General features: G+C 46.3%; 1 protein-coding gene across 7 annotated transcripts in view; it reads right to left on the minus strand.

The window, feature by feature from the left end:
- Window positions 1-27219, minus strand: part of SLC39A11 (solute carrier family 39 member 11) — a 1124245-nt gene that overhangs the window by 38979 nt on the left and 1058047 nt on the right. For all 7 annotated transcript variants that reach the window (XM_063961150.1, XM_063961149.1, XM_063961147.1 and 4 more), the window contains exon 8: window positions 182-280. In XM_063961150.1, the coding sequence (XP_063817220.1) occupies window positions 182-280 (99 nt within the window). The remainder of the gene's footprint in view (window positions 1-181; window positions 281-27219) is intronic.

The raw sequence follows: 27219 nt of genomic DNA on the forward strand, positions 1-27219 counted from the left end.
TAGTTGGGAAAATCATCCATCTTCAACATTTAACTGGTACTTCAAGAAGTATTTGACTGGGGTTATTTGGGGAGAGCTAAATCTGCAATATCATCCAGTTTAATGTTGTGATAAAACCTATGACAATTATGCTATGTATCTTTCTAAACTGGGTTAAATATCAAAAGTAAATATTCCTCACCAAAATGCCTTCCAGGTAGACAATCCTGCGCCGCGCAGAGGAAGACTGACAGCAAGGCCTTCTGGGAAATTCTGTATTCCTATTCCAATGGCTAAATTCCTGGGGAAAAACACTTCAGTTAACTCCATATTCACATTAACATTACAACTACCTCGGTGATATCAATAGATTATTTCAGTACAAATAAAATAAATTTTAACATGTAATGAATATATCAATAATTGTAAATACATCATTTTATATAAATTAGGATTTTGGTATTGAATACCATTGGCAAATGTAAAAGCCTCTGAGTTCCGGTGGTGCGGGTATTTTGTGCGAGTCTGCCTATTTTTTAAAACAGCAATCAAGTACAAGGAAAAGCCAGATTTCTTTTTTTACAAATACACAATACAGTAGTGCTGGGAGTGAAATGCTTTATACTGTATGCCCTGCATACCTTGTGTAACTTGTCCTATCATATTTGCCACTAGTTGTTAATATATTATATCCATGTGTATCAATGCCTATTTCCCTGTATCTTGTAAGCAGGACCTTCCTACCTCTAGGTCTGTTATTACCCAGTTTTGTTCTATTACTGTTGTTCCAGTTGTAAAGAGCAAAGGAATATGCTGCGCTATATAAGAAACTGGTAATAAAATAATAATTATACATTTTATTTATTTATAATGTAACGCCATACAAAAGAATAAACCTGGCAACAGGATACATAAGTACAGAAAATACAGACAATATATGAATTCACATAGATTCATAATTAGTGTGCACTTTGCATAATGTTGTAGAGAAGACAAAGGGGAGAGGGCACTGCTTCTACTAGCTTACAGTCCACAGGCATTACGGCTTGGACACTATGGGAGATGAGGGCATAGGGGAGTATCCAAATTAGCTGTGGTTAATTACCACGTTTAATTGTCCCGCTGGGAGCTATCCTATTGGCCACAATAAGCCGCGGCTCGTGCCTGCTTATCAGGGATTTTGTTTCACCTGCCTCAGGCAGGCAAATCCAATTCCCCGGAAACAGCCGTGTTTTTAGAAAAGAAACAAGGCTGTTTCTACCGAAAAACACACAGGTCTCACTGAACCTGTGTGTTTTCAGGAGAGGATTTTTTTTTTTTTTTTACAGGTGACCAAATGGGATAGTGAAAAATGGCCCAAAGTTTCTTCACCTCTAATTGGATACCCCCCATAGACTGATGAGTTACAGTAGGTGGATACAGGGCTGCCATTAGAAATTGTGGGGCCCGGAGCTGACAAAATAGGCAGCCCCCCAAAAAAAAATATAAAAAAAAAAATATATATATCTATGAAAAAATACATATATATTTAAAAAAAATACAAAAATAAAATACAATTCCTTTGCCCCCACAGTTATGCCCCTATCACCATATTATGCCCCACACATTAATACCCTGACAACATATTATGCCCTTGTCGCCATAATATGCTCGTTGTGATGGGTTCTGCTTGTTGTCAGGGTATTCCCCCCCTCCATGCCGCCGCAGCAGACTGTTTCGCCGCTTCAAGTAAAAAAAGATTGAAAATGTCCCTCCCAAAATGGCCACTGCCTCACAGCAGACAGTTAATAAAGATACTAGAGCCTCCTCTAGTATCTTTAATAACTGTCCCCTCTGAGGAGGCGGCGGACATCTTGAGAGGAATATTTTCAATACAGTCTGCGGGTGGATGGGGATGGACAGCGGCATGAGCAGCACGGGTCCTCCCCTCTCTTATAGAGAGGCCAGACCTGGGACAGCTGTGCCCACAGCACCCCTCCTGATGGCGGGCCTGGGTGGATGGGTGGAAAGCCAGATTTAAAAAAAAAATAGTTTTAAGGGTAAGCTTGAATGGTTGTATGAAAGTCGCATGGAAAGAGGGAGGGCATGGGAGAAATCCTGAATGCGAGAATGGGAAGTGGTAATGAGCAGAAGAGGTCATTAGCAGAAGAGGGTGTGGGTGTGTGTGTGTGTGTGTGTGTGTGTGTGTGTGTGTGTGTGCGTGATAAAATGAGTCTGGAGATGTGGGGAGGTTGAGAGCTTTTTAGGAGAAAGAATGGGGTTTGAATTTTATTCAGAGTGGTACAGGAAAGCCAGTGGAGTCACTGATAGAGATAGACAGCAAAGGTAGAGTGATAAGAGAAGAAAATAAGGAATGAAGCAAAAGATAAACTAGTGAGGGTGAGGCAGGAGTTACAAAGACCAGAGAGGAGCTGATTACAATAATCAAGGTGGGAAATGATGGGGCAAACATGTGTTTTAGGGGTGGTCTTCTGTTTGCCGGCGGTCGGGCTCCCGGCGCTCAGTATACCGGCGCCGGGAGCCCGACAGCCGGCATACCGACAATTATTTTCCCTCGTGGGGGTCCACGACCCCCATAGAGGGAGAATAAAATAGTGTGGCGCGCGTAGCGCGCCACCGTGCCCGTAGCGTGGCGAGCGCAGCGAGCCCGCAAGGGGCTCATTTGCGCTCGCCAAGCTGTCGGTAAGCCGGCGGTCGGGCTCCCGGTGCCGGGATGCTGGTCGCCGGGAGCCCGACCGCCGGCCACCCGTAGTGAACCCGTGTTTTAGTAGCATCCAAGGTAAAGCAGCCCTTACTTATGGAGACAGGGATATCACTCCTAATTTAATTCCCCCCGAAGTGTTTGCAATGCCGAAGTTTGGATGGTTAAGTGATTATTGTTGTACTGTACATGCATCTGAATCGCAGTGTACATGTGTCCCGATGGTCTTTTATTGTCAGTCGCAATGCGAATTTGTATGCAGACTGATTGTCAGTCAGTGAGCATTTATGGGAGTAGTGAGTCAAACGTAGAGGCGTTACAACTGTTTCAGGGGCATCTCAGCCTGCAACTGCATCATCGTATACAGTTGTAATGGCTTCGGCAGATTACTTGTGACTGATATGATTCAGAGGTGGGGGCAGTTACATTCACATATTGCAACTGCGTATTCGGATGCCTTGTTGCTGTGAAAATATGCTAATGACACAGCTGTAGAAATTTGTACACAATGGTTGCTAAGAGGCCCAAAGTGCGGCTGACTTTGCATCCATGGGGGTAATTCCAAGTTGATCGCAGCAGGATTTTTTTTAGCAATTGGGCAAAACCATGTGCACTGCAGGGGAGGCAGATATAACATGTGCAGAGAGAGTTAGATTTGGGTGTTGTGAGTTCAATCTGCAATCTAATTGGCAGTGTAAAAATAAAGCAGCCAGTATTTACCCTGCACAGAAATAAAATAACCCACCCAAATCTAACTCTTTCTGCACATGTTATATCTGCCTCCCCTGCAGTGCACATGGTTTTGCCCAATTGCTATCAAAAATCCTGCTGCGATCAACTTGGAATTACCCCCCATGTATGCAAGTGGCAGATCAGAGACGCCGTTAGTGGACATCTCTGTACAAATCCCCATAGTTGTATTAATAACATATTTTCGCAGATCCGCTGCGTCCGAATATGCAACTGCGTCCAACTCTCCTTCCCTACACCAGACACACAAGGCGGTATATGTAATAGGTTACTTGTTGTGACGGAGGGACATCCATTACATCATTAATAGCTGCCTGAAGAAAAAAAATCCTTTAGCTCGCCACAGTGATTTACATAAAAGGAAACACCTGATGTACCATGAGATTGATGCCTTAATAATAAATATTGCACTAAATAAATGAACCAAATGATTTTACACATATACATGCTGCTTAAACTCTTGGCAAGAATAAACTTGTGTGTAATTTCCTGTAAATTGAACATGCCACTACGGGGGGTATTCAATTCATGTCGGATCCTTTCCGACAAGACGGCAGTTTCTGACAAGAATTGAATACCCCCTGTGAGGAAAAGAGAGGTCTGTGACAATTAATATAGCTATGCCTCATTTCCCATGTCAAATATGTACTTTTAATACCAATATCCGAATACATTTGATTTGTCAGTTTGTTCATTCCCCATAACATGTCCATTGCTGCTCACCCAATACTGTGTTTAAATCAGCCTTAATATTGTTAATATATGCAATTGTGTTATGTTATCTTTTACCCTTTAGATAATGTGGACACTCAAAGGTTAAGTCATATAAGGGACCATTGTCCCTTTTTGCTTACTCCCTATTGTCCAACAGTGAGCTGACCAGACATGGTGGTTCTCTGGCTGATGCAGCGCCGTAACTTGGTGTGTGCTAGTGGTGCCTTGCACACAGTGCAGATGTGCTGGAGGTGCAGGACCACTAGCAACACCCGCCGGGCCGCATCGCCGAACTAAGGTGCCCTGGCCGCGTCTCCCTGCCTGTCACCGGCCGGCCCCCAGCTGCATTGCTCAGCTACCACTCACACAGGTAGCCGGGCAGCGCTACAGCTCCCCCTCCGCTCCCCCCGTGCTGGGAGAGATGACGTCTCTCCCAGCCCGCCCCCAGCCCATTCACAATGCCCTGCGCTGCCAAAAGCGCAGCGCAGGAAGACCGAAGAGGTGTGGAGAGGAGAGGCGCCGGCACAGGTGGTGAGTATAATGAACTAACTCACTCTCTCTTTCTCTCTCTCCCCCTCCCTTCTTCCTTTCCCTCCACACCCATAATGTGTAAAAAGGGGGACTGCCTGCAGTAATATGCAAAAAAGGGGGACTACCTGCAGTAATGCGTTAAAAAGGGGGACTGCCTGCTGTAAAGCGTAAAAAAGGGGATAGCTCTCCATAATGTGTAAAAAATGGGGCCTGCCTGCAGTAATGCGTAAAAAAGGAGGACTGCCTGCAGTAATGGGTAAAAAAGGGGGACTGCCTGCCGTAATGCGTAAAAAAGGGGGACTGCCTGCTGTAATGCATGAAAAAGAGGGACTGCCTGTCGTAAAGCATAAAAAAGGGGGAATGCCTGCCATAATGTGTAAAAAGGGGGACTGCCTGCCGTAATGTGTAAAAAGGGGGGACTGCCTGCCGTAATGTGCAAAAAAGGGGGACTGCCTGCTGTAATGTGTAAAAAAAGGGAACTCTGCTGCCATAATGTGTAAAAAAGGAGGGCTCTGTTGCTGTATGTGTGAAAAAGGGTGACTTTGTTGTCGTAATGTGCAAAAAGGGAACTGTGCTGCCGTAATGTGTAAAAAAGGGGGTCTCTCTTGCTGTAACGTGTAAAAAGGGGACTCTACATTTTTTTCAATGGCCCTGCTATGTATATGGGTGGGGGGAAGGGGCGCCGATGCTGTTTCTTGCACATAGCGCTAAAATGCCTAGTTACGGCACTGGGCTGATGTAACCACCTTGATTACAATATGTATTGTATTCCAATGCTGTAAGATCCTAAGACAAAGAAGTCACACACACTACTGCAATATGAAGCTTCTGGGGGTATAAGTAGAGCTACCCAGAGAGCTGAAGGAGAGATTCTTTGACCCTAGGCTAAGAAGTAATGTTCTGCCAGGGATTCGCTGTGGAACCCATTATATTGGATTTATCTGGGACTCTGTGTTGATGGGAGAGATTCTATGCTCCTTGACTAAGAAGTAATGGCCCTCATTCCGAGTTGTTCGCTCGCTAGCTGCTTTTAGCAGCCGTGCAAATGCTAAGCCGACGCCCTCTGGGAGTGTATCTTAGCTTAGCAGAAGTGCGAACGAAAGGATCGCAGCGCAGCTACAAAAAAAGATTGTGCAGTTTCTGAGTAGCTCCAGACCTACTCCTAGCTTGCGATCACTGCAGACTATTTAGTTCCTGTTTTGACGTCACAAACACGCCCTGCGTTCGGCCAGCCACGCCTACGTTTCCCCAGCCACTCCTGTGTTTTTATCTGAGTTTTTATCTGACACGCCTGCGTTTTTTCACACACTCCCTGAAAATGGTCAGTTGACACCCAGAAACACCCACTTCCTGTCAATCACTCTGCGGCGAGCAGTGCGATTGAAAAGCGTCGCTAGACCTTGTGTGAAATTACGTCGGCTTTTGTGAATGTACGTCGCACGTGCGCATTGCGCACCATATGCATGCGCAGAAGTGCAGTTTTTTTGCCTGATCGCTGCGCTGCGAACGAAAGCAGCTAGCGATCAACTCGGAATGAGGGCCATTGTTCTGTCAGGAGTTTGTGGTGGGAATTGTCGTGTGGAATTGGATTACAGATGTGTGCTGAGCTGTTTATTATAACCCATTCTGTTTAATAAGCCACTGTTGGATTTTCATCTACCACTGTGCCTGAGTGATTTGGAACCCGGTATCTTCACATTTGGTGGCAACAGTGGGATCACTCAGGTTACAAGCACGGAAGCAAGACATTACAGCAGAATGGAGGCAGCAGCACAATCCTACAAACACAACAAGAAGGAAGTGTGCTGAACTGTTTATAACCCATTCTGTTCAATAAATCACTGTTAGTTTTTCATCTACCACCGTGCCTGAGTGATTTGGAACCTGGTATCTTCACATTAGGTGGCAGCAGTGGGATCATATTACTTCATATCATATTAGAAGCTACCTGTACAGTATATCCTGCTTTCTATTTGTTCCTATTTTTTATTCCGCTTACCAAGTCCTCAAATTTTGACAGCACAATTTGAACTGAATATCTCTGATCTCTATCAGATCATATCCAATAGCATTCACATGAGGATGAGAGGGATGACAGATTCAGCAGCACTCTAACAGTGTAAACAATTACCTCTAACTGATCAGAGAAATTGTAGGAATGATATCACCACAATGTATTTGTCTTTTAATACACATATGTTGTTATTATTGTTTTAAAGTTCCTAGTCCCAAATGGTGGCCTGTAGATTGAAGTTTACTGATATTGAGAGTTGCCTTTAGTGGAATAATATTTGGTTGGGCTCCATGAAAAAGCTGGTGGAGTTTCTGGAAAACCGGCACACTTTGGGCCTTTTTCAGGTTTATTAGAAAACCAAAAAAGCACACTAATGGGCACACCATGCTTCACAGCAGGTGGGGCAGATGTAACATGTGCAGAGAGATTTAGATTTGGGTGGGTTATATTGTTTCTGTGCATGGTAAATTCTGGCTGCTATATTTTTACAATACAATTATGATTTCAGTTTGAACACACCCCACCCAAATCTAAATCACTCTTCACATTATATAGACCGCACCTGCAGTTCATGTGGTTTTGCCCATTTCCATGAAAACACTGTAACATAGCATTTTGTATGCAAATACAGTTGCAGTCACACACAGAATAAAGGCATGCTGCATATCATTTTATAAGAAGACGTTGCCTGTGAGTCCTGTTACATTACTTTGTGTCTAAGACGCAATTTCGCAGAAAATAGAATTTTAATTACCTACTGGTAAATCCTTTTCTCGTAGTCCGTAGAGGATCCATTTAGTACCATGGGGTATAGACCGGTCCACTAAGAGCCATGGGCACTTTAAGAGAATTTGATAGTGTGGGCTGGCTCCTCCCTCTATGCCCCTCCTACCAGACTCAGTCTAAGAAACTGTGCTCGAGGAGATGGACATACTTTGAGAGAAGGATAGATAAGGATAGTGATGAGATTCCGAACCAGCACACACAAACAAGAGAAAAGCCATGCTAACCAAACTTGAAACAGGAACAGCAACAGCTGAACTAAACAACAATACTTAACCAAGTAACATTGCAGGAAGAACGAAGCACCGGGCAGGCGCCCAGTATCCTCCACGGCAGTGATCTCCAACCCGTAGCTCGCTAGATACCGGTAGCTCGCCTTAGTATTTTCGGTAGCTCACAGAGCGCACGGGGTTGGGCGGTCACTGGCACTCCTCCTCCCTTCATTTTTAATATGGTGCCAGCTGTCAGCCAATCAGAGCTCATGGACCGGCAGTGGCGGCACCTGATTGGCTGCCGGACCGCGAGTTTTGATTAGCTCACTTACCAGCACCATATTTTAAATGCCCGCCGCTGCTGGAGACCATGTCACCCTCACTGCAGCTGCTCTTCGGACTTCACAGGAGAGGCGCGCACTGCCCTCTCCTCCCCTTCCTTCCTCATACAGGAGGAGCAGCACCGGCAGCAGCAGAAGAAGCCAGCAAGGGTTAGCACTGTGTGGGGCACTGTATCGGACACTGCGGGGGAACATTTTATCTGGCGCTGCGGGGGGCATTTTAAATGGCACTGCGGGTGGGAATTGTATCTGGCACTGCTGGGGGGCATTATGTGTGTATCTGGTACCGCGGGGGGGGGGGGGCATTATTTGTGTATCTGGCACAGCTGGGAGGCATTATTTGTATATCTGGCACTGCTGAGGGGCATTATTTGTTTATCTGGCACTACGCGGGGGGGGGGGGGCATTACTTGTAGTTGTGAGGCCACACCCACTTTTGTGAGGCCACACTCAATTTCTCAGCAACGCACGCGCATTGTGGGGAGGGGGTAGCTCCTTCAGAGGTTTTATTTTCCGAAAGTAGCTCACACCCCAATTAAGGTTGGAAACCACTGCTCTACAGACTACGAGAAAAGGATTTACCGGTAGGTAATTAAAATCCTATTTTCTCTTATGTCCGACCTAAAGGATACTGGGGATCCATTTAGTACATTGGGGATGTACCAAAGCTTCCAAACCGGGTGGGAGAGTGCTGAGATTCCTGCAGAACTGATTGGCCAAAATGGAGGTCCTCAGAGGCCAAAGTATCAAACTTGTAAAACTTTGCAAACGTGTTTGAACCTAACCAAGTATCTGCTCGGCAGAACTGTAAAGTCGAGACAACCCGGGCAGCCACCCAAGAAGAACCCACCGACCTAGTCGAGTGGGCCTGAACAGATTTTGGAACCGGCAAGCCTGCCATGGAATAAGCGTGCTGGAAAGTGAGCCTGATCCAACGTGCGATGGACTGCTTTGAAGCAGGACACCCAAACATATTGGGATCAAGAGAACGAACAGCGAGTTAGATTTCCTGAGACGAGCTGTCCTTTTTACATACACCTTGCCTTCACAACATCCAAAGACTTTGGAGAAGCAGAGGTGTCCGTAACAACCGGAACCACAATAGGTTGGTTAATGTGAAACGCGGACACCACCTTAGGAAGGAATTGCTGACGAGTTCAGAGTTCAGCTCTGTCCTCATGGAAAATTAAGTAGGGGCTCTTGTGAGACGACGCCCCTAGCTCCGACACTGTCTCGCTGAAGCCAAGGCCAACAGTGTGACTGTCTTCCACGTAAGATACTTAACCTCTACCTCCTGTACCGGTTTAAACCAGTCCGATTGGAGGATCTGCAGCACCAAATTGAGATCCCAAGGTGCCATAGATGGCACAAAGGGAGGTTGGATGTGCAGAACTCCTTTCAAGAACGTCTGGACCTCAGGAAGTGAAGCCAATTGATTCTGAAAGAATATGGACATGGCCGAAATCTGGACTTTTATTGAGCCCAGACGTAGGCCCACATCCACACCCGACTGCAGAAAAAGCAGGAAAAGTCCCAGATGAAATACCACCACAGAATATTTTCTGCTCTCACACCAAGAGACGTATTTGTTCCAAATACGGTGGCAATGTTTAGACGTTACCCCCTTCCTGGCGTGAATCATAGTCGGGATGACTTTGTCAGGGATGACTCTCCCAGCAAGAATCAGCCGTTCAACTTCCATGCAGTCAAACGTAGCCATGGTAAGTCTTGATAGACGAACAGGCCCTGTTGCAGAAGATCCTCGCAAAAAGCTAGAGGCCACAGATCTTCGAGGAGCATCTCCAGGAGGTCCGCATACCAGGCCCTTCTTGGCCTGTCCGGAGCAATGAGAATTGCTTGAACCTTTTCCCTTCTTATTCTTTTCAGAATTCTTGAGATCAGAGGAAGTGGAGGAAACATGTACACCATCTGATATACCCATGGAGTCGTCAGAGCATCCACTGCCACTGCCTGTGGGTCTCTCAACCGGGAACAATACCGCTTGAGCTTCTTGTTGAGATGAGAGGCCATCATGTCGATCTGTTGATATCCCCAATCGACTTGTCAAGCACCTGAACTGAACACATCCGGGTGAAGGCTCCACTCCCCCGGAAGCAGGTTGTGTCTGCTGAGGAAGTCTGCTTCCCAGTTGTCTACTCCCGGAATGAAGACCGCCGACAACACCGCAGTGTGTTTTTCTGCCCAGAGGAGAATTTGTGACACCTCTTACATTGCTGCTCTGCTTTTTGTTCCGCCCTGTCGGTTTATGTACGTTACTGCCGTCACACTGTCTGACTTGTCCTGAATGGCCCAATCTTGAAGAAGATATGAGGCCTGCAGAAGGGCGTTGTATATAGCCCTGAGTTCCAGAATGTTGATTGGAAGGACAACTTCCTAACTTGACCATCTTCCTTGAAACTGCAACCCCTGGGTGACTGCTTCCCAATCACTGAGGCTTGCATCCGTGGTTAGCAGAATCCAATTTTTAATCCCGAACAGTCGGCCCTCGATTAGGTGAGACGTCTGTAGCCACCACAGAAGGGAGATCCTGGCCTTTGGCGACAGACGGATCCTCTGGTGCATGTGAAGATGTGATCCGGATCATTTGTCCAACAGATCGGGCTGGAAGGGTCATGCATGAAATTTTCCATACTGAAGAGACTCGTAAGTGGCCACCATTTTTCCCAGAAGGCAAATGCATAGGTGCACAGATATCCGGGTTGGTTTCAGGACATCCCGAACCATCGACTGGATTACAAATATATTTTCCAAACGGATCTAAAACTTTCTGCGACTGTGTGTCCAGAATCATTCCCAGAAATGGGAGCCTCCGAGTTGGCTCTAAGTGAGATTTCGGAAGATTCAGAATCCAGCCGTGATCCTGGAGTCGTTGGGTTGTGAGGCCAATGCTGTTCAACAACCTCTCCCTGGACGGAGCCTTTATCAGAAGATCGTCCAGGTACGGAATTATGTTCACTCTCTGCTTGCGAAAGAGAAATATCATCTCTGCCATCACCTTGGTGAACACCCTCGGTGCCATGGAGAGACCAAACGGTAGAGCCTGGAACTGGTAGTGACAGTCCTGCAGTGCAAACCATAGATAAGCCTGGTGAGGCTGCCAGGTCGGAATGTGAAGGTACGCATCCTTGATATCCAGAGACACTAGGAAGTACCCCTCCTCCAGAACTGAGATCACCGCTCTCAGAGACTCCATCTTGAACTTGAACACTCGTAAGTACGGGTTCAATGATTTTAGATTCAGAATCAGCCTTACCAAATGGTTCGGTTTCGGCACTGCAAACAAGTTGGAATAATACCCCTTGTTTTGGAGATGAGGTGGAAATGGAACAATGACCTGCATTTGTACCAGTTTTTGAATGGCATTCTGTAAGGTTATACTTGCCTCCTGTGAAACTGGTAAGCCTGATTTGAAGAATCTGTGAGGTGGGAGTTTCTGAAACTCCAGTCTGTACCCCTGGGAAATAAGATCTATGACCCAGGAATCCTGGCATGATGTTGTCCAGATGTGACTTAAATTTTTTAGTCGGGCTCCCACCTGCCAGTCTTCTAGGCATCGCGGTCCACCGTCATGCTGAAGGCTTTGCGGAAGCAGAGCTGGAGCTCTGTTCCTGAGAACCGGCAGTTGCTGGTTTGTGTGGTTTACCTCTAGCGCCTCTGGTGGCTGTAGAGGATCCTCTGGCTTTGCCCTTAAGCTTGCCAGTCCGAAAGGACTGTAGAGTAGGTCCTGAGTAGGTCTTCCTAGTTGGGAGAGCTGCAGAAGGAAGATATGTAGACTTACTGGCAGTAGCTTTGGAGATCCATTTGTCTAGATTGTCTCCAATTAAGGCCTCCCCTGTGAAGGGTAGGTGTTCCACGCCTTTCCTGGAGTCTGCGTCCGCAGTCCACTGGCGTAACCATAAGCCCCTGCGTGCTGACACTGCCATAGCCGTGGTGCGTGCATTAAGCAAACCCACTTCTTTTATGGCTTCCACCTTAAAGTTCACAGAGTCCTGTATATGTTGCAGGAGTAAAACAATCTCCCCCCCTACATAAGGAATCCAGCCCCTCAATTAGGTTACCTAACCATCTAGCAATGGCTTTAGTAATCCACGCACATGCTATAGTGGGTCTCTGGGCCACCCCAGCAGCCGTGTACAAGGATTTGAGTGTAGTCTCAATCTTGCGATCAGCCGTGTCTTTCAGGGAGGCTGCACCAGGGACAGGCAACACAATTTTCCGTGACAGCCTGGATACTGATGCATCCACTATCGGATTTTCCCATTTTTTTTCCTATCCTCAGAAGGAAAAGGAAAAAATGAGATTAACCTTTAAGGGGTCTGAAATTTCTTATCAGGATTAACCCACAGTATTTCAAACAGGGTATTCAATTCCTTTGACACAGCAAAAGTGACTGAGGACTTCTTTTTTACATTAAAATAAGATTCCTCACACTCCTCTGCCACTTTATCAGGAATTTGCAGAACGTCTCTGATAGCTTCTATAAGAACCTCTATTCCCTGTGACAGAGCAGCGTTCCCCCCTTCTGAATCCACCTGCCCCTCCTCCATGTCTGATCCCTCAGCGTCAGACTGCAGGATATGGGCCAGAGTTCGCTTTTGTGGACAAATGGCAAGGGACTGAGATGCTTGTTCATAATCTCATCCACAGTCTGTCTTAAGTATTGTGTCTCTTTCTCATTGTAGGACAATTTATTAGAAATATTGGAAATCATTCCTTTGAGGGAATCCAGCCATGCTGGGTCAGTCCTGCTAGCCTGAGAAGGTGCACTACACTGAGTACATAGTAGTGAGCTCCCTGGGGAAGAGGAACACTCTGCCGTACATGAAGCACACTCTTTGCCTGACATATTGTAAATGTGACAGCACACACACACACAAAAGGTTAAAAGCACAATAAACCTACAAAGAGCCCTTCCAGGGAGTCACAGAGGTATTTGGAGCCAGTACACCGCACCCTTATTGCTAATGCCAAGCTTAGCCGGGTCGCAGACTAAGTACCCTGATCGCTCCCCCCCTGCTATGACCCCCTGGTACCGTTGAGGTAATTTGGAGTCACACCGGAGGAGCTGCGTGTCCATGTCAGTCAGCGTCTGTGTCCACTGCAGAGGGAAAATGGCACTGGTGAGCTGCTGGATACCCTCTCATAGTGAAGCCCTGCCCCTTCAATGGCGCGCGGTCTTCTCGCTTTTTTTATATTGGCTGAGGTAATTTGTGTTTAAAATGGAGACAGAACCGTTTTAAGGCTTTGTTTGCCAGTGTGGGTACTGTGTACTGAGATGCAGTTGTGTACTGAGTCTGGATACGCAGTCCGCCCTAGTGAAAAGCTGTGCGTCTCCATACCCTTATGCCGCCATAATGGCCGGCAACCTGCTAACCGGGACGCTGGCTTAGTACTCACCACTCTTCTGTCTTCTGGCTCTGTTAGGGGTGGCGGCGTGCTGCGGGAATATACGATCGCCGTGATGGGGCTTGCGCATAGTTCCCTCAGGAGCTAGCGTCCTGTCAGTGGGGAACGGGACCATTAACCCTTAGTATGGTTGGGCCGTTCCCCCCTAAGTCCCACGAAGCAGGCAGGCTGCTGCCATCCAGACCTGCCAGAAAGTAACAAACAGAAACATAAATGCAGAAAACTCTTCCATAAGCGTGACCGGCTCCTCCTGGCACATTTTCTAAACTGAGTCTGGTAGGAGGGGCATAGAGGGAGGAGCCAGCCCACACTATCAAATTCTTAAAGTGCCCATGGCTCCCAGTGGACCCGTCTATACCCCATGGTACTAAATGGTACCCCAGTATCCTCTAGGATCCTCTCACATGGCACTAACGCGACTTGTAGCGCACGGAGCAAAGATGTAAGAGGACACGTGTATTTGAATGACTGCTTCTTCTGCTAGTCATTTCATTTGGTTATCTGCCCTTAAGGGGTTGAGGGACATTCTTTTAGCTACAGATGAAGCCATGCTCATCTGAGGCGGCTCCATCGGAAACGAGCACTCCCGGCGTGACTAGGCAATCCTTCTGCCTAGTCAAGCCGGGAGTGCACTGAGACACTCTCCCATTCATAGAATAGGAGAGCGTCTCCGTCTGGGCGCACGTGCCCGCCCACACGGAAACTCTCTCCCATTCTAGTGAATGGGGCGCGTCTCTGTCACGGGGTGTGCACCCAGTAGGAGACGGAGGCGCTGAGTCCTAGGAGCACCTAGGTGGGCGCACCTAGGCACAGACGGAGCCACGACTAGCATGGCTCCATCTGTAAGTCTTCAAGCCATTGGCTACTTATTAGACATGGTCGTTGTTTTGACTCTGACAGAATTGGGAGTTTCTTTGCTTATTTAGCTATGGAGCAATGTGCTGCCACCATCATCCAGAAGAGTCAGGATCCTTTATGGAAGTTGTATACCACTATCCCTTTTATTGCCACTTTTATTTTTATTTTTTGCTATTTTCAGAGAACCGAACCCACTCATCTCTAATAAATATATACATGAGATTGAGGAGACGGAGAGCTCTCTAGTGCGGTAGTGAATCAGGAATTGGAAGGATAACGAACAGCAAATTTTGTGGAAATGCAGGATTAATGCAACAAAGAGTAATATCATGTATAAATGTAAGTGATTTGACAACAGGCAGTCACAGGAAGTGAAGCAGAATTCATATAAAACTAAATAGTATGCTGGGAAAAAGAAACACTGTAACTGGTACAGCCCCCTTGGGTGTTACACTTGAAACCGATAACAGAAGACGACGTTCCCAGTAGGAAGCAGCAGGCATTAGGTTCCGTCTCTATCCAGGAGAAGCTGCTGGCAAACTCTACAGTTCCCAATCCGGTGTAGGAGAAGGGAGACTCACTGCTTATGTGTCAGCTACCACTTCAGGACCAGCACAAAGGTCCATAGCCCAGAAGGCGCAACCGATCGTACATACCATCCAATATTAGAAAATTCTAAATTGGGACACAGGAACGTGACTGCATTATTCCACCCTCCCCTCTTACAGAAACAACATGTTATTGCTGCATGAGCTAGTGTCACCTGCCTCAGATAATGGTGGCAGGACAAACATTGCCCAATTTCCTACAAATAAGCAGTGAAAATGTGGCTGGAGGCAGTGGCAAACGCAGGATTTGCATGGGGGGGTTTCCAGAACTGGGTGGAGCCAATCACGGGGGTGGGGACTGAGGTGACCCAGTATATGCTGGGTCCGTAAAACTAGTGTGTCTGTGTGTGTGTGTGTGTGCATATATATATATATATATACATATATCTACACACACACATATATATATATATATACATACACACACACATACATATACACGGGTGGTCTTCAGTATGCCGGCGGTCGGGCTCCCGGCAACCAGCATACCGGCGCCGGGAGCCTGACCGCCGGCATACCGACACTTATTCTCCCTCGTGGGGGTCCACGACCCCCCTGGAGGGAGAATAGAATAGTGTGGCGTGCGTAGCGTGGCGAGCGCAGCGAGCCCGCAAGGGGCTCATTTGCACTCGCCACACTGTTGGTAAGCCGGCGGCCGGCCTCCCGGCGCCGGTATGCTGGTCGCCGGGAGGCCGGCCGCCGGGAGATCGTAGTGAACCCATATACACATATACATAGCATATTAAACATGCATACATATATATATATATATATATATACACACACACATACAGTACACATATATATACACATGTATATATATATATATATCATATGTGTGTGTGTGTTTATATGTATGTATGTATGTATGTATATACATGTGTATATATGTAGGCACATGGATATATATGTACTATAATTAAAATAAAGTAAACTTTTATTGCACTTGCAAGTGCCACCAGGAAGACAGCAGGCTGCAGAGGACGCTAGACAGTCATTAATAATACTCATGCAGCTAAAAAAAAAAATAAAAATTTTTTTTTTTTTTTTTAGTGGAGGGGGGTTTCTGGGTACTCGGAAACCCCCCCTGGGTGCGCCACTGGGAGGGGACCAGTGGGGGAGGGAAGTGGCCATGTCCCTTGTTCTGATCCTTTCACTAGAAACGTTGGGTATTATGTACAAGTAAAAAAGATGTTCTTAAATGACAGGTCCCTCCTCATAAACTGTAACTTATCATAACAAGAATGATTCAAGTAATGCAGTCTGCTAACCTCTGAGCACAGTTCTAGTGCAATCTCCTGACTCTCAGTATGGAGGACATGCGAGGAACAAAACGAAGTGTGACATCACTATCCCTCCTACACTTTCTTCTGCACGTCTTCAGGTGAGATTAATTAGAACAAGCAGGGCACGGCCTATATTTTGGCAACAATACACAAGTTGCACATGTACCGTATGTGTTTATGGTGTGCTCTTATCTAAACCTTTGACACCTCCCATTTCTTGGAGACAGGCTATTACACAGAAAGAACGCAGTATGATTACCTACCTGTCTGATGTTTTATAGTCCTACCAATACTCTTAGCTGTCTTCTAATTTCCAGTGCCCTATTAATATGCTCTTTATTTACATTTTTAACACTTTAGAAATAATATATCAAATGATCTTTGTTTCCTGCATTGACAATATAATGAAGATGTGAAATAAACTGTGAACAATAAATGGAATAGTACTTGGTTTCACATGAAGCAGAAATATAGAACAAATACTATACATTGCTAATAATCTGCAGCGCTTCATTGTTATACATACAGCTTGTTCAAAATATTTTTTGACAGGGTGATCTTCGAGAAAGTTATTGTGGTGTGTCAAGACTGTAATTTTGTGAACCCGGCATCTACGTGAAGTCCGTGCGGGTAACTGGAGGACTGTGTGTATATTGGCTGGTCTGTGGGAATCAGTGAGATGAAGAGCTCAAGGAAGACTATGGGCGATGAAGTAGGTACAAAACGTAAGATTTAATCGAGTAATGATTATTCACAGAGGCTGAGGTTACCCCAATGACTGAACTGAAGAATGGAGTTAATAATTGTAAAACAATGCTGTAGCACTCTGTATGAAGAAAAAGAACTGTGGCTGTGACTTTAAGATGAGGCTGAAGAAGAACTGAAGACTGTGGCTGTGACTTTAAGACGAGGCTGAAGAATACTGCAGCTATGTCTTTAAGACGAGACTGAAGAATACTGTGGCTATGTCTTTAAGACGAGACTGAAGTTTTCTTCAGTCTCATCTTAAAGACACAGCTGCAGTATTCTTCAGTCTCGTTTTAAACACACTTTCACAGTATTCTTCAGTCTCATCTTAAAGACATAGCCACAGTATTATGGTCCATGTGGCATATATATATTTTAAAGCTGAGCATTACGGTATATTTTGTAATGTATACACCTCTATCATCTATGATGTAAGTCCTTTTTTATTTCACTTGTTGGGTTACTTTATGAGATTAATAGTATTGCTTTGTATTGTTATTATTGTATAGAGAATCTGCTACAACCAACCCACACAAACAGCGCAGAGTAGGTATCCATTATCTATTAGAACGCGTACAAATTACAGAAATTTACAGAATATATCTTTCCCTAGGTAGGGAGTGTACATTTTATTCAGCAACCCAAAAGTCTTTCTCTAGATTACAATCCCTCTTCCACTACATTAATAACCCAAGCACCCTCCTCAGCTATTGAAACTAAGCCTTACTGCTCTCCCTTCTCTACAGGCACTTTTGGACATTAACAATTCTCCTCTTATTTGGCCTCACCACTAATTTTAAAGATATGCTGCATTCCTCCTGGAACTCATAGGCTGTCCCCAACTTCAAACTTGTCAATAACGCCTCTTTATACTGGCAAACGGCTAAAGCTGTTCTTTGAGGGTACATCATCTCATGTACAACTCATCATAACAAGCACCATTCAGAGAGGTTCCTCTTTGCCCAAGCTGATTTAAATCTGACCCACCAAGGTCTGCGTTGTTCCCTGATGCAAAAGCAAAAATTTGAGGAATGCAGTATTACATATGATGCTTGAGTGCAGCGGGTTGGAGATCCCAAGATTAATCGCAATAAATTCCACATTCATGGGGATAATTCTGGATATGTCCTTTAAACTTATTACAGGGAGACCCTACTCTGCTATTGTGGCTTTATCCCATAGCTGTTCAGCCATACTGGATATTCTTAGTCTTAATACATATTACTCAAATCCAAATAGATCTGAATAATAAGAATTGTTTCTGGCATGAATGTTCTACTACCACAATTAACTGATACCCAGAATACCTCTCTTACTCAACCTATCACTGAATTGAAAGTTATGACAGCTACAGTATTAATGGCCACAAATCTTGGTCCCAGTGACATCTTGGAAGAATTTTACAAGCATGTCTGACTTTGGATGCCTTGTTAGTTGAAAGCAGTCAGGAGATTGTACAGGCAAAATCGAAAGGCACAATTAAAAGCCCACAGGGTTGGAAACCTGATGGTATTAGTTCTATGCCAAGATGCCAAGATTTTGTATTTAGCCAGCAATATGTATAGATTGCACACAGTATAGTATAAAGCACTCTACTCTATCCAGTGCATTTGCCAATCAAGCCATGCTCCCATATTTAGTTTCAGTCAAACACATTCCTTCTATATTATCACTGATTAGAGGCATTACTGTGTTGCAGTGGTGAATTGAGGGCACCACTGTGTGGCATACTATAAATGAGGAGGCGGGGAGGGGATACTACTGCGTGGCACACTATGAATTGAAGGTACTACTGTTGCAGTCTGTGTGTTGGTGGCCTTGCTTTCTGGTGTACTATAAACTGGGAGCACCACTGTGTGGCATACTATGAATTGGGGGGCCAGGTAGGGAAATATAGCAAAGTCTGATGGGCATTGAAATTGCATTTGTGGTTGTTTGATTGCATGTGCGGAGGTCTCAAGGGCATCGAAGGGTTGTATGTTGTGGTCAATTCACGTTTTTAGATATTGTAGTTGGGGACAATGGTCTGGCTTCTAACATTTTAAGATGGCTCCTAGATTTTACAAAAATTTGACACCTGCTATATAAGAAAATGGCTTTCAGCATGTAGCCACACTATAAATAAACCGTACAATATCTATTAATAAGGGGGTTGAAGAGAAATTCAAACACATAAAATAAGAATTTACTCACCGGTAATTCTATTTCTCGTAGTCCGTAGTGGATGCTGGGGACTCCGTAAGGACCATGGGGAATAGACGGCTCCGCAGGAGACTGGGCACATCTAAAGAAAGATTTAGGTCTATCTGGTGTGCACTGGCTCCTCCCCCTATGACCCTCCTCCAAGCCTCAGTTAGGACACTGTGCCCGGAAGAGCTGACACAATAAGGAAGGATTTTGAATCCCAGGTAAGACTCATACCAGCCACACCAATCACACCGTATAACTCGCGATAGGAACCCCGGTTAACAGTATGATAACAACGGAGCCTCTGAACAGATGGCTCGCAATAACAACCCGATTTGTGTAACAATAACTATTTACAAGTATTGCAGACAATCCGCACTTGGGATGGGCGCCCAGCATCCACTACGGACTACGAGAAATAGAATTACCGGTGAGTAAATTCTTATTTTCTCTGACGTCCTAGTGGATGCTGGGGACTCCGTAAGGACCATGGGGATTATACCAAAGCTCCCAAACGGGTGGGAGAGTGCGGACGACTCTGCAACACCGAATGAGAGAACTCCAGGTCCTCCTCAGCCAGGGTATCAAATTTGTAGAATTTTGCAAACGTGTTTGCCCCTGACCAAGTAGCAGCTCGGCAAAGTTGTAAAGCCGAGACCCCTCGGGCAGCCGCCCAAGATGAGCCCACCTTCCTTGTGGAATGGGCTTTTACAGATTTAGGCTGCGGTAGTCCCACCGCAGAATGCGCCAGCTGAATAGTGCTACAAATCCAGCGCGCGATAGTCTGCTTAGAAGCAGGAGCACCCAGTTTGTTGGGTGCATACAGGATAAACAGCGAGTCAGTTTTCCTGACTCCAGCCGTCCTGGAAACATAAGTTTTCAGGGCCCTGACTACGTCCAGTAACTTGGAATCCTCTAAGTTCTTAGTAGCCGCAGGCACCACAATAGGCTGGTTCAAGTGAAACGCTGATACCACCTTCGGGAGAAACTGAGGACGAGTCCTCAACTCTGCCCTATCCATATGGAAAATCAGATAAGGGCTTTTATAGGACAAAGCCGCCAATTCTGACACACGCCTGGCCGAAGCCAGAGCCAACAGCATGACCACTTTCCACATGAGATATTTCAAATCCACAGTCTTAAGTGGTTCAAACCAATGTGATTTCAGGAACTCCAAAACCACATTGAGATCCCAAGGTGCCACTGGGGGCACAAAAGGAGGCTGAATACGCAGAACTCCTTTGACAAAAGTCTGAACTTCAGGCAGTGAAGCCAGTTCTTTCTGGAAGAAAATCGACAGGGCAGAAATCTGGACCTTAATGGACCCCAATTTGAGGCCCAACGTCACCCCTGCTTGCAGGAAATGCAGGAATCGACCCAGTTGAAATTCCTCCGTTGGGGCCTTTCTGGCCTCACACCAAGCAACATATTTCCGCCAAATGCGGTGATAATGTTTTGCGGGGACATCCTTCCTGGCTTTGATCAGGGTAGGGATGACTTCCTCCGGAATGCCCTTTTCCTTCAGGATCCGGTGTTCTTGTTGAAGCGGGACGCCATCATGTCCACCTGTGGTCTTTCCCACCGGTTTACCAGCATTTGGAAGACTTCTGGATGAAGTCCCCATTCTCCCGGGTGGAGGTCGTGCCTGCTGAGGAAGTCTGCTTCCCAGTTGTCCACTCCCGGAATGAACACTGCTGTCAGTGCTAACACATGATTTTCCGCCCATCGGAGAATCCTTGTGGCTTCTGCCATTGCCCTCCTGCTTCTTGTGCCGCCCTGTCTGTTTACATGGGCGACCGCCGTGATGTTGTCTGATTGGATCAGTACCGGCTGGTTCTGAAGCAGGGGCCTTGCTTGGCTTAGTGCATTGTAAATGGCCCTTAGCTCTAGAATATTTATGTGAAGCGAAATCTCCTGATTTGACCACAGTCCTTGGAAATTTCTTCCCTGTGTGACTGCGCCCCAGCCCCGAAGGCTGGCATCCGTGGTCACCAGGACCCAGTCCTGTATTCCGAATCTGCGGCCCTCTAGTAGATGAGCCCTCTGCAGCCACCACAGCAGCGACACCCTGGTCCTTGCCGCCAGGGTTATCCGCTGTTGCATCTGGAGATGGGAACCGGACCATTTGTCCAACAGGTCCCACTGGAAAGTCCTTGCGTGGAACCTTCCGAATGGAATCGCTTCGTACGAAGCTACTATTTTTCCCAGGACTCGTGTGCATTGATGTACCGACACCTGTCCCGGTTTTAGGAGATCTCTGACTAGAGATGACAACTCCTCGGCTTTTTCCACTGGAAGAAACACTTTTTTTCTGGTCTGTGTCCAGAATCATTCCCAGGAACAGAAGACGTGTCGTCGGGACCAGCTGTGACTTTGGAATATTGAGAATCCAGCCGTGCTGTTGTAGCACTTCCCGAGAAAGTGCTACCCCCACTACCAACTGTTCCTTGGACCTCGCCTTTATCAGGAGATCGTCCAAGTACGGGATAATTAAAACTCCCTTCTTGCGAAGGAGTATCATCATTTCGGCCATTACCTTGGTAAAGACCCTCGGTGCCGTGGATAACCCAAACGGCAGCGTCTGGAACTGATAGTGACAGTCCTGTACCACAAATCTGAGGTACTCCTGGTGAGGAGGGTAAATGGGGACATGCAGGTACGCATCCTTGATGTCCAGGGAGACCATGTAATCCCCCTCGTCCAGGCTCGCAATAACCGCCCTGAGCGATTCCATCTTGAACTTGAACCTTTTGATATGTGTTCAAGGATTTTAAATTTAAGATGGGTCTCACCGAACCGTCCGGTTTCGGTACCACAAACATTGTGGAATAGTAACCCTTCCCTTGCTGAAGGAGGGGCACCTTGACAATCACTTGCTGTGAATACAGTTTTTGGATAGCCACCAACACTGCCTCCCTGGCAGAGGGAGTTGCTGGTAAGGCAGATTTTAGAAAACGGCGGGGGGGGGGGGGGGGGGGACGTCTCGAATTCCAGCCTGTACCCCTGAGATACTACTTGAAGGGCCCAGAGATCCACCTGTGAGAGAGCCCACTGTGTGCTGAAATTTCTGAGACGGGCCCCCACCGTACCCGGATCCGCCTGTGAAGCCCCAGCGTCATGCTGTGGACTTACCGGACGCGGAGGAGGACTTTTGCCCTTGGGAACTGGCTGTATGCTGCAGCTTTTTCCCTCTACCTTTGCCTCTCGGCAGAAAGGATGCGCCTCGAGCCCTCTTGTGTTTATGGGGCCGAAAGGACTGTACTTGATAATACGGTGCCTTCTTTTGCTGTGGGGTAGCCTGTGGCAAAAATGTCGATTTCCCAGCCGTAGCTGTGGAAACGAGGTCTGAAAGACCATCCCCAAACAGTTCCACCCCCTTATAAGGCAAAACTTCCATGTGCCTTTTTGAATCGGCATCATCTGACCACTGCCGAGTCCATAACCCCCTTCTGGCGGCAATGGACATTGCGCTTATTTTTGATGCCAGCCGGCAAATATCCCTCTGTGCATCACGCATGTATAAGACAGCGTCCTTTATATGCTCTACTGTCAGCAAAATAGTGTCCCTATCCAGGGTATCAATATTATCCGACAGGGAATCTGACCACGCAGCAGCTGCACTGCACATCCATGCTGATGCAATCGCTGGTCACAATATAATGCCCGTGTGTGTATATATAGCTTTTAGGGTAGCCTCCTGCTTTCTATCAGCAGGATCCTTTAGGGCGGCCGTATCCGGAGACGGTAGTGCCACCTGTTTTGATAAACGTGTAAGCGCTTTATCTACCCTAGGGGACGTTTCCCAACGTGACCTATCCTCTGGCGGGAAAGGGTACACTGCCAATAACCGTTTAGAAATTATCAATTTCTTATCGGGGGAAGTCCAGGCTTCCTCACACACCTCATTTAATTCCTCAGATGCAGGAAAAACTACTGGTAGTTTTTTCTCACCGAACATAGTACCCCAGGTACCACAAAAAAGGGTATTATCAGAAATGTGTAATACATTTTTCATTGCCTCAATCATGTAACGGGTGGACCTATTGGAGGGTACACTAGTCTCATCGTCGTCGACACTGGAGTCGGTATCCGTGTCGACATCTGTGTCTGCCATCTGAGGTAGCAGGCGTTTTAAAGCCCCTGATGACATTTGAGACGCTGGAACAGTCACAAGCTGAGTAGCCGGCTGTCCTATGTCGTCAAACCTTTTATGTAAGGAGCTGACACTGTCACGTAATTCCTTCCATAAGTCCATCCACACAGGTGTCGACCCCTCAGGGGGTGACAACACATTTACAGGCATTTGCTCTGCCTTCACATAATTTTCCTCATCATACATGTCGACACAGCGGTACCGACACACAGCACACACACAGGGAATGCTCTGACAGAGGACAGGACCCCACAAAGCCCTTTGGGGAGACAGAGGGAGAGTATGCCAGCACACACCAGAGCGCTATATACCACAGGGATATCACCTATAAAGAGTGTTTTCCCTTATAGCTGCATATATATATTATACTGCGCCTAAATTTGTGCCCCCCCTCTCTTTTTTACCCTTTCTGTAGTGCAGGACTGCAGGGGAGAGCAAGGGAGCGATCCTTCCAGCGGAGCTGTGAGGGAAAATGGCGCCAGTGTGCTGAGGGAGATGGCTCCGCCCCTTTTTTCGGCGGGCTTTCTCCCGCTTTTTGTGTTATTCTGGCAGGGGTAATTTACACCTATATAGCCTCTGGGGCTATATATGGTGTCAGTTTTGCCAGCCAAGGTGTTAATATTGCTGCTCAGGGCGCCCCCCCCCCCCCCAGCGCCCTGCACCCATCAGTGACCGAAGTGTGTGGTGTGCATGAGGAGCAATGGCGCACAGCTGCAGTGCTGTGCGCTACCTTGGAGAAGACAGAAGTCTTCAGCCGCCGATTTTCCGGACCTTCTTGCTTCTGGCTCTGTAAGGGGGACGGCGGCGCGGCTCCGGGAACGGACGACGAGGTCGGGTCCTGTGTGCGATCCCTCTGGAGCTAATGGTGTCCAGTAGCCTAAGAAGCCCAAGCTACCACCACTTAGGTAGGTTCGCTTCTTCTCCCCTTGGTCCCTCGCTGCAGTGAGCCTGTTGCCAGCAGGTCTCACTGTAAAATAAAAAACCTAAACTATACTTTCTTTGTAGGAGCTCAGGAGAGCCCCTAGTGTGCATCCAGCTCGGCCGGGCACAGAAATCTAACTGAGGCTTGGAGGAGGGTCATAGGGGGAGGAGCCAGTGCACACCAGATAGACCTAAATCTTTCTTTAGATGTGCCCAGTCTCCTGCGGAGCCGTCTATTCCCCATGGTCCTTACGGAGTCCCCAGCATCCACTAGGACGTCAGAGAAATATATAATATAAAAAGTGTGTTTATTTAAAAAAAAAATTATGGGGTAAATAAAACATTGTAAATAGACAGATTAAAAATGCACTGCAATGTGGGAATATAGCAATATAGGGACTACCTCAGACCTGATCGCTAAGCCGCGTTTTCGCACAGCGGGCAATCAGGTCTGTACTGCGCATGTGTATGCACCGCAATGAGCAGGCGCGACGGAGAGCGCTGCAAAGCGATGGGATGGTGTGAATAATCCGAACGCACCGGCGATAGCAAGAAGATCGACAGGAAGAGGGTGTTTGTGGCAACTGACCGTTTTCAGGAAGTGTCCGGAAAAACGCAGGAGGGGCCTGGCGTTTTGTGGGAGAAATCGTGAGGTCAGCTCCAGCCCTGATCATCACAGCGGCTGAGTAAGTCCTGGGCTGTGCAGAGACTGCACAAACTTCTGTTTCTGCAGCTCTCCTGCACATGCGATCGCACCCCTGCACGGCAAATTCCCCCTCCCCTGTAGGCGGTGACTACCTGATCGCAGGGATGCAGAAAAACTCACCCTAGCGATCAGGTCTGAATTACCCCCATAGTAACGTCGCAAGTGGTTTCTAAGAATATAAATACAATTAATCTTACTACCCTAACACTAACTTCCCAATTCTTACCCTTCATTAAAACCCTAACCCTAATACTCTAACACAAATACACTAACCAAGCCCTTAATCCAACTGTAACCCCTAACCCTAACAATAGCACCCTATCAACTTCTATGTTTCTATGTCATTTTCCAGCACAGGCTTCTAAATGAACACAGAAGCATAAATGTTGCTCTGTGAGCACTGTGGAGGGTGCTGGTAAAAAGCATATCTGCCTTAATGAAAGGAGGCCTACAGCTAACATAACACAACTATGTACTACACTGGATGGTCCCACTTCCACAACATGCGCATTGTATTCATTATATTATTGGTATTCATTTTACAGCCTTTATTTATCCTCTTCTATGGAGTCTATTTATTCCTTTGTAGCACAAATAAATACAGGTTGAGTATCCCATAACCAAATATTCTGAAATATGGAATTTTTTGAGCTAGAGTGAGATAGTGAAACCTTTGTTTTCTGATGGCTCAGTGTACACAAACTTTGTTTAATACACAAAGGTATTAAAAATATTGTATTACATGACCTTCAGGCTGTGTGTATAAGGTGTATGTGAAACATAAATGAATTGGGTGAATGTACACACACTTTGTTTAATGCACAAAGTTATAAAAAATATGGCTGTGTGTAATAAGGTGTATATGAAACATAAATGCATACTGTGCTTAGATTTAGGTCCCATCACCATGATATCTCATTATGGTATGCAATTATTCCAAAATACGGAAAAATCCCATGTCCAAAATACCTCTGGTCCCAAGCATTTTGGATAAGGGATACTCAACCTGTACCACCATTAGTTAGATGTGGATCACGATTAACCACTGACTTGCTAATATGGAAGCACATACTCCAGGATCCTAATATCCATGCATTAATAGCTATGTAAGGTAAAACATGTAAGCAACTACAAATATATTAACAAAATATGTCAAGGTGTTAGCAGAGTGGCTCTGCTATGCAATAATGGTGCTCATCTTTCCTGCACAATCTCAAGAGTGGTAGATTGCTCTGGTGCATGTCATGACACCACCTTGGGGAAAATTTACTAAGATGGGAGTTCTATTTAAGATGGGATGTTGCCCACAGCAACCAATCAGATTCCAGGTACTATCATCTAGAAGGTGCTAGATAAATGAGAAGTAGAATCTGATTGGTTGTTATGGGCAACATCCCATCTTAAATAGAACTCCCATCTTAGTAAATTTACCCCCTTGTGTCCCAGCACCTATTAATTGGCCCTATATTGGTATTTACTTTGTTTTGATCCACTGCTAAACAAAAAGTTAAAATAAAATGTTCAAGCATTCCTATGTGGTTTAATATCTGTTACATCTATCCTATAGATTTGTTAAGTACTTATAATGATATAACTGTTACCGCCATGCAATGTAGTACATGGATGTGTCTGGTTAGCTGTAAGCCTCCTTTGATTAAAGCAGAGTTGTTTTCTACCAGCACCCTCTGCAGTGCTCACGGGCAGGGTTGGCTTGGCCCACAGGAGTACAGGGGAAACCACCAGTGGGCCCCACTGTCTGGGGGAGGGCCCTTCTCCTCCATTATAGATCAGGTTCCAGACTGTGCACTTGAATTGTACATTATACATGTTACCTTATACTGCACAGGACTATGGTGTATTACTCTGGTACATTATCATGCATGCATTAGCCGTATTTACTATATATATTTATCAAGGGGCCCAGCCCATGCACTCTCTCATGGTTAGGCAAACCCCTTCAGGAGACTGGCCACACCTCTAAACATGGGCCCCTACCACTGCATTCCCCCGGTGGGCCCTTTATGTATCAGTCCGACACTGCTCACGGGGCAGCGTTTTTCTTGCTAATATGCTCCTGTGTTCACATAGAAACCTATGCTGGAAAACTCAGAGTGCAGAGATATTAACCTTAAAGAACCGCAGTCACTCCTTCATTTCCAGAAAGGTTTGTCATCTCTCATCAAAGGGGTTAATTATATGGTCCTGTAGCTCACAGAGCAGCTGATTACAGCTCCAAGCTGTGTACCTCTCGCTGCTGGCTCCATTCACAATGAGCCTGTTATTCACGGCAGGAACCAGACT

The sequence above is a fragment of the Pseudophryne corroboree genome, chromosome 3 (assembly GCF_028390025.1).
Source record: "Pseudophryne corroboree isolate aPseCor3 chromosome 3, aPseCor3.hap2, whole genome shotgun sequence".
Lineage (NCBI taxonomy): Eukaryota > Metazoa > Chordata > Amphibia > Anura > Myobatrachidae > Pseudophryne > Pseudophryne corroboree.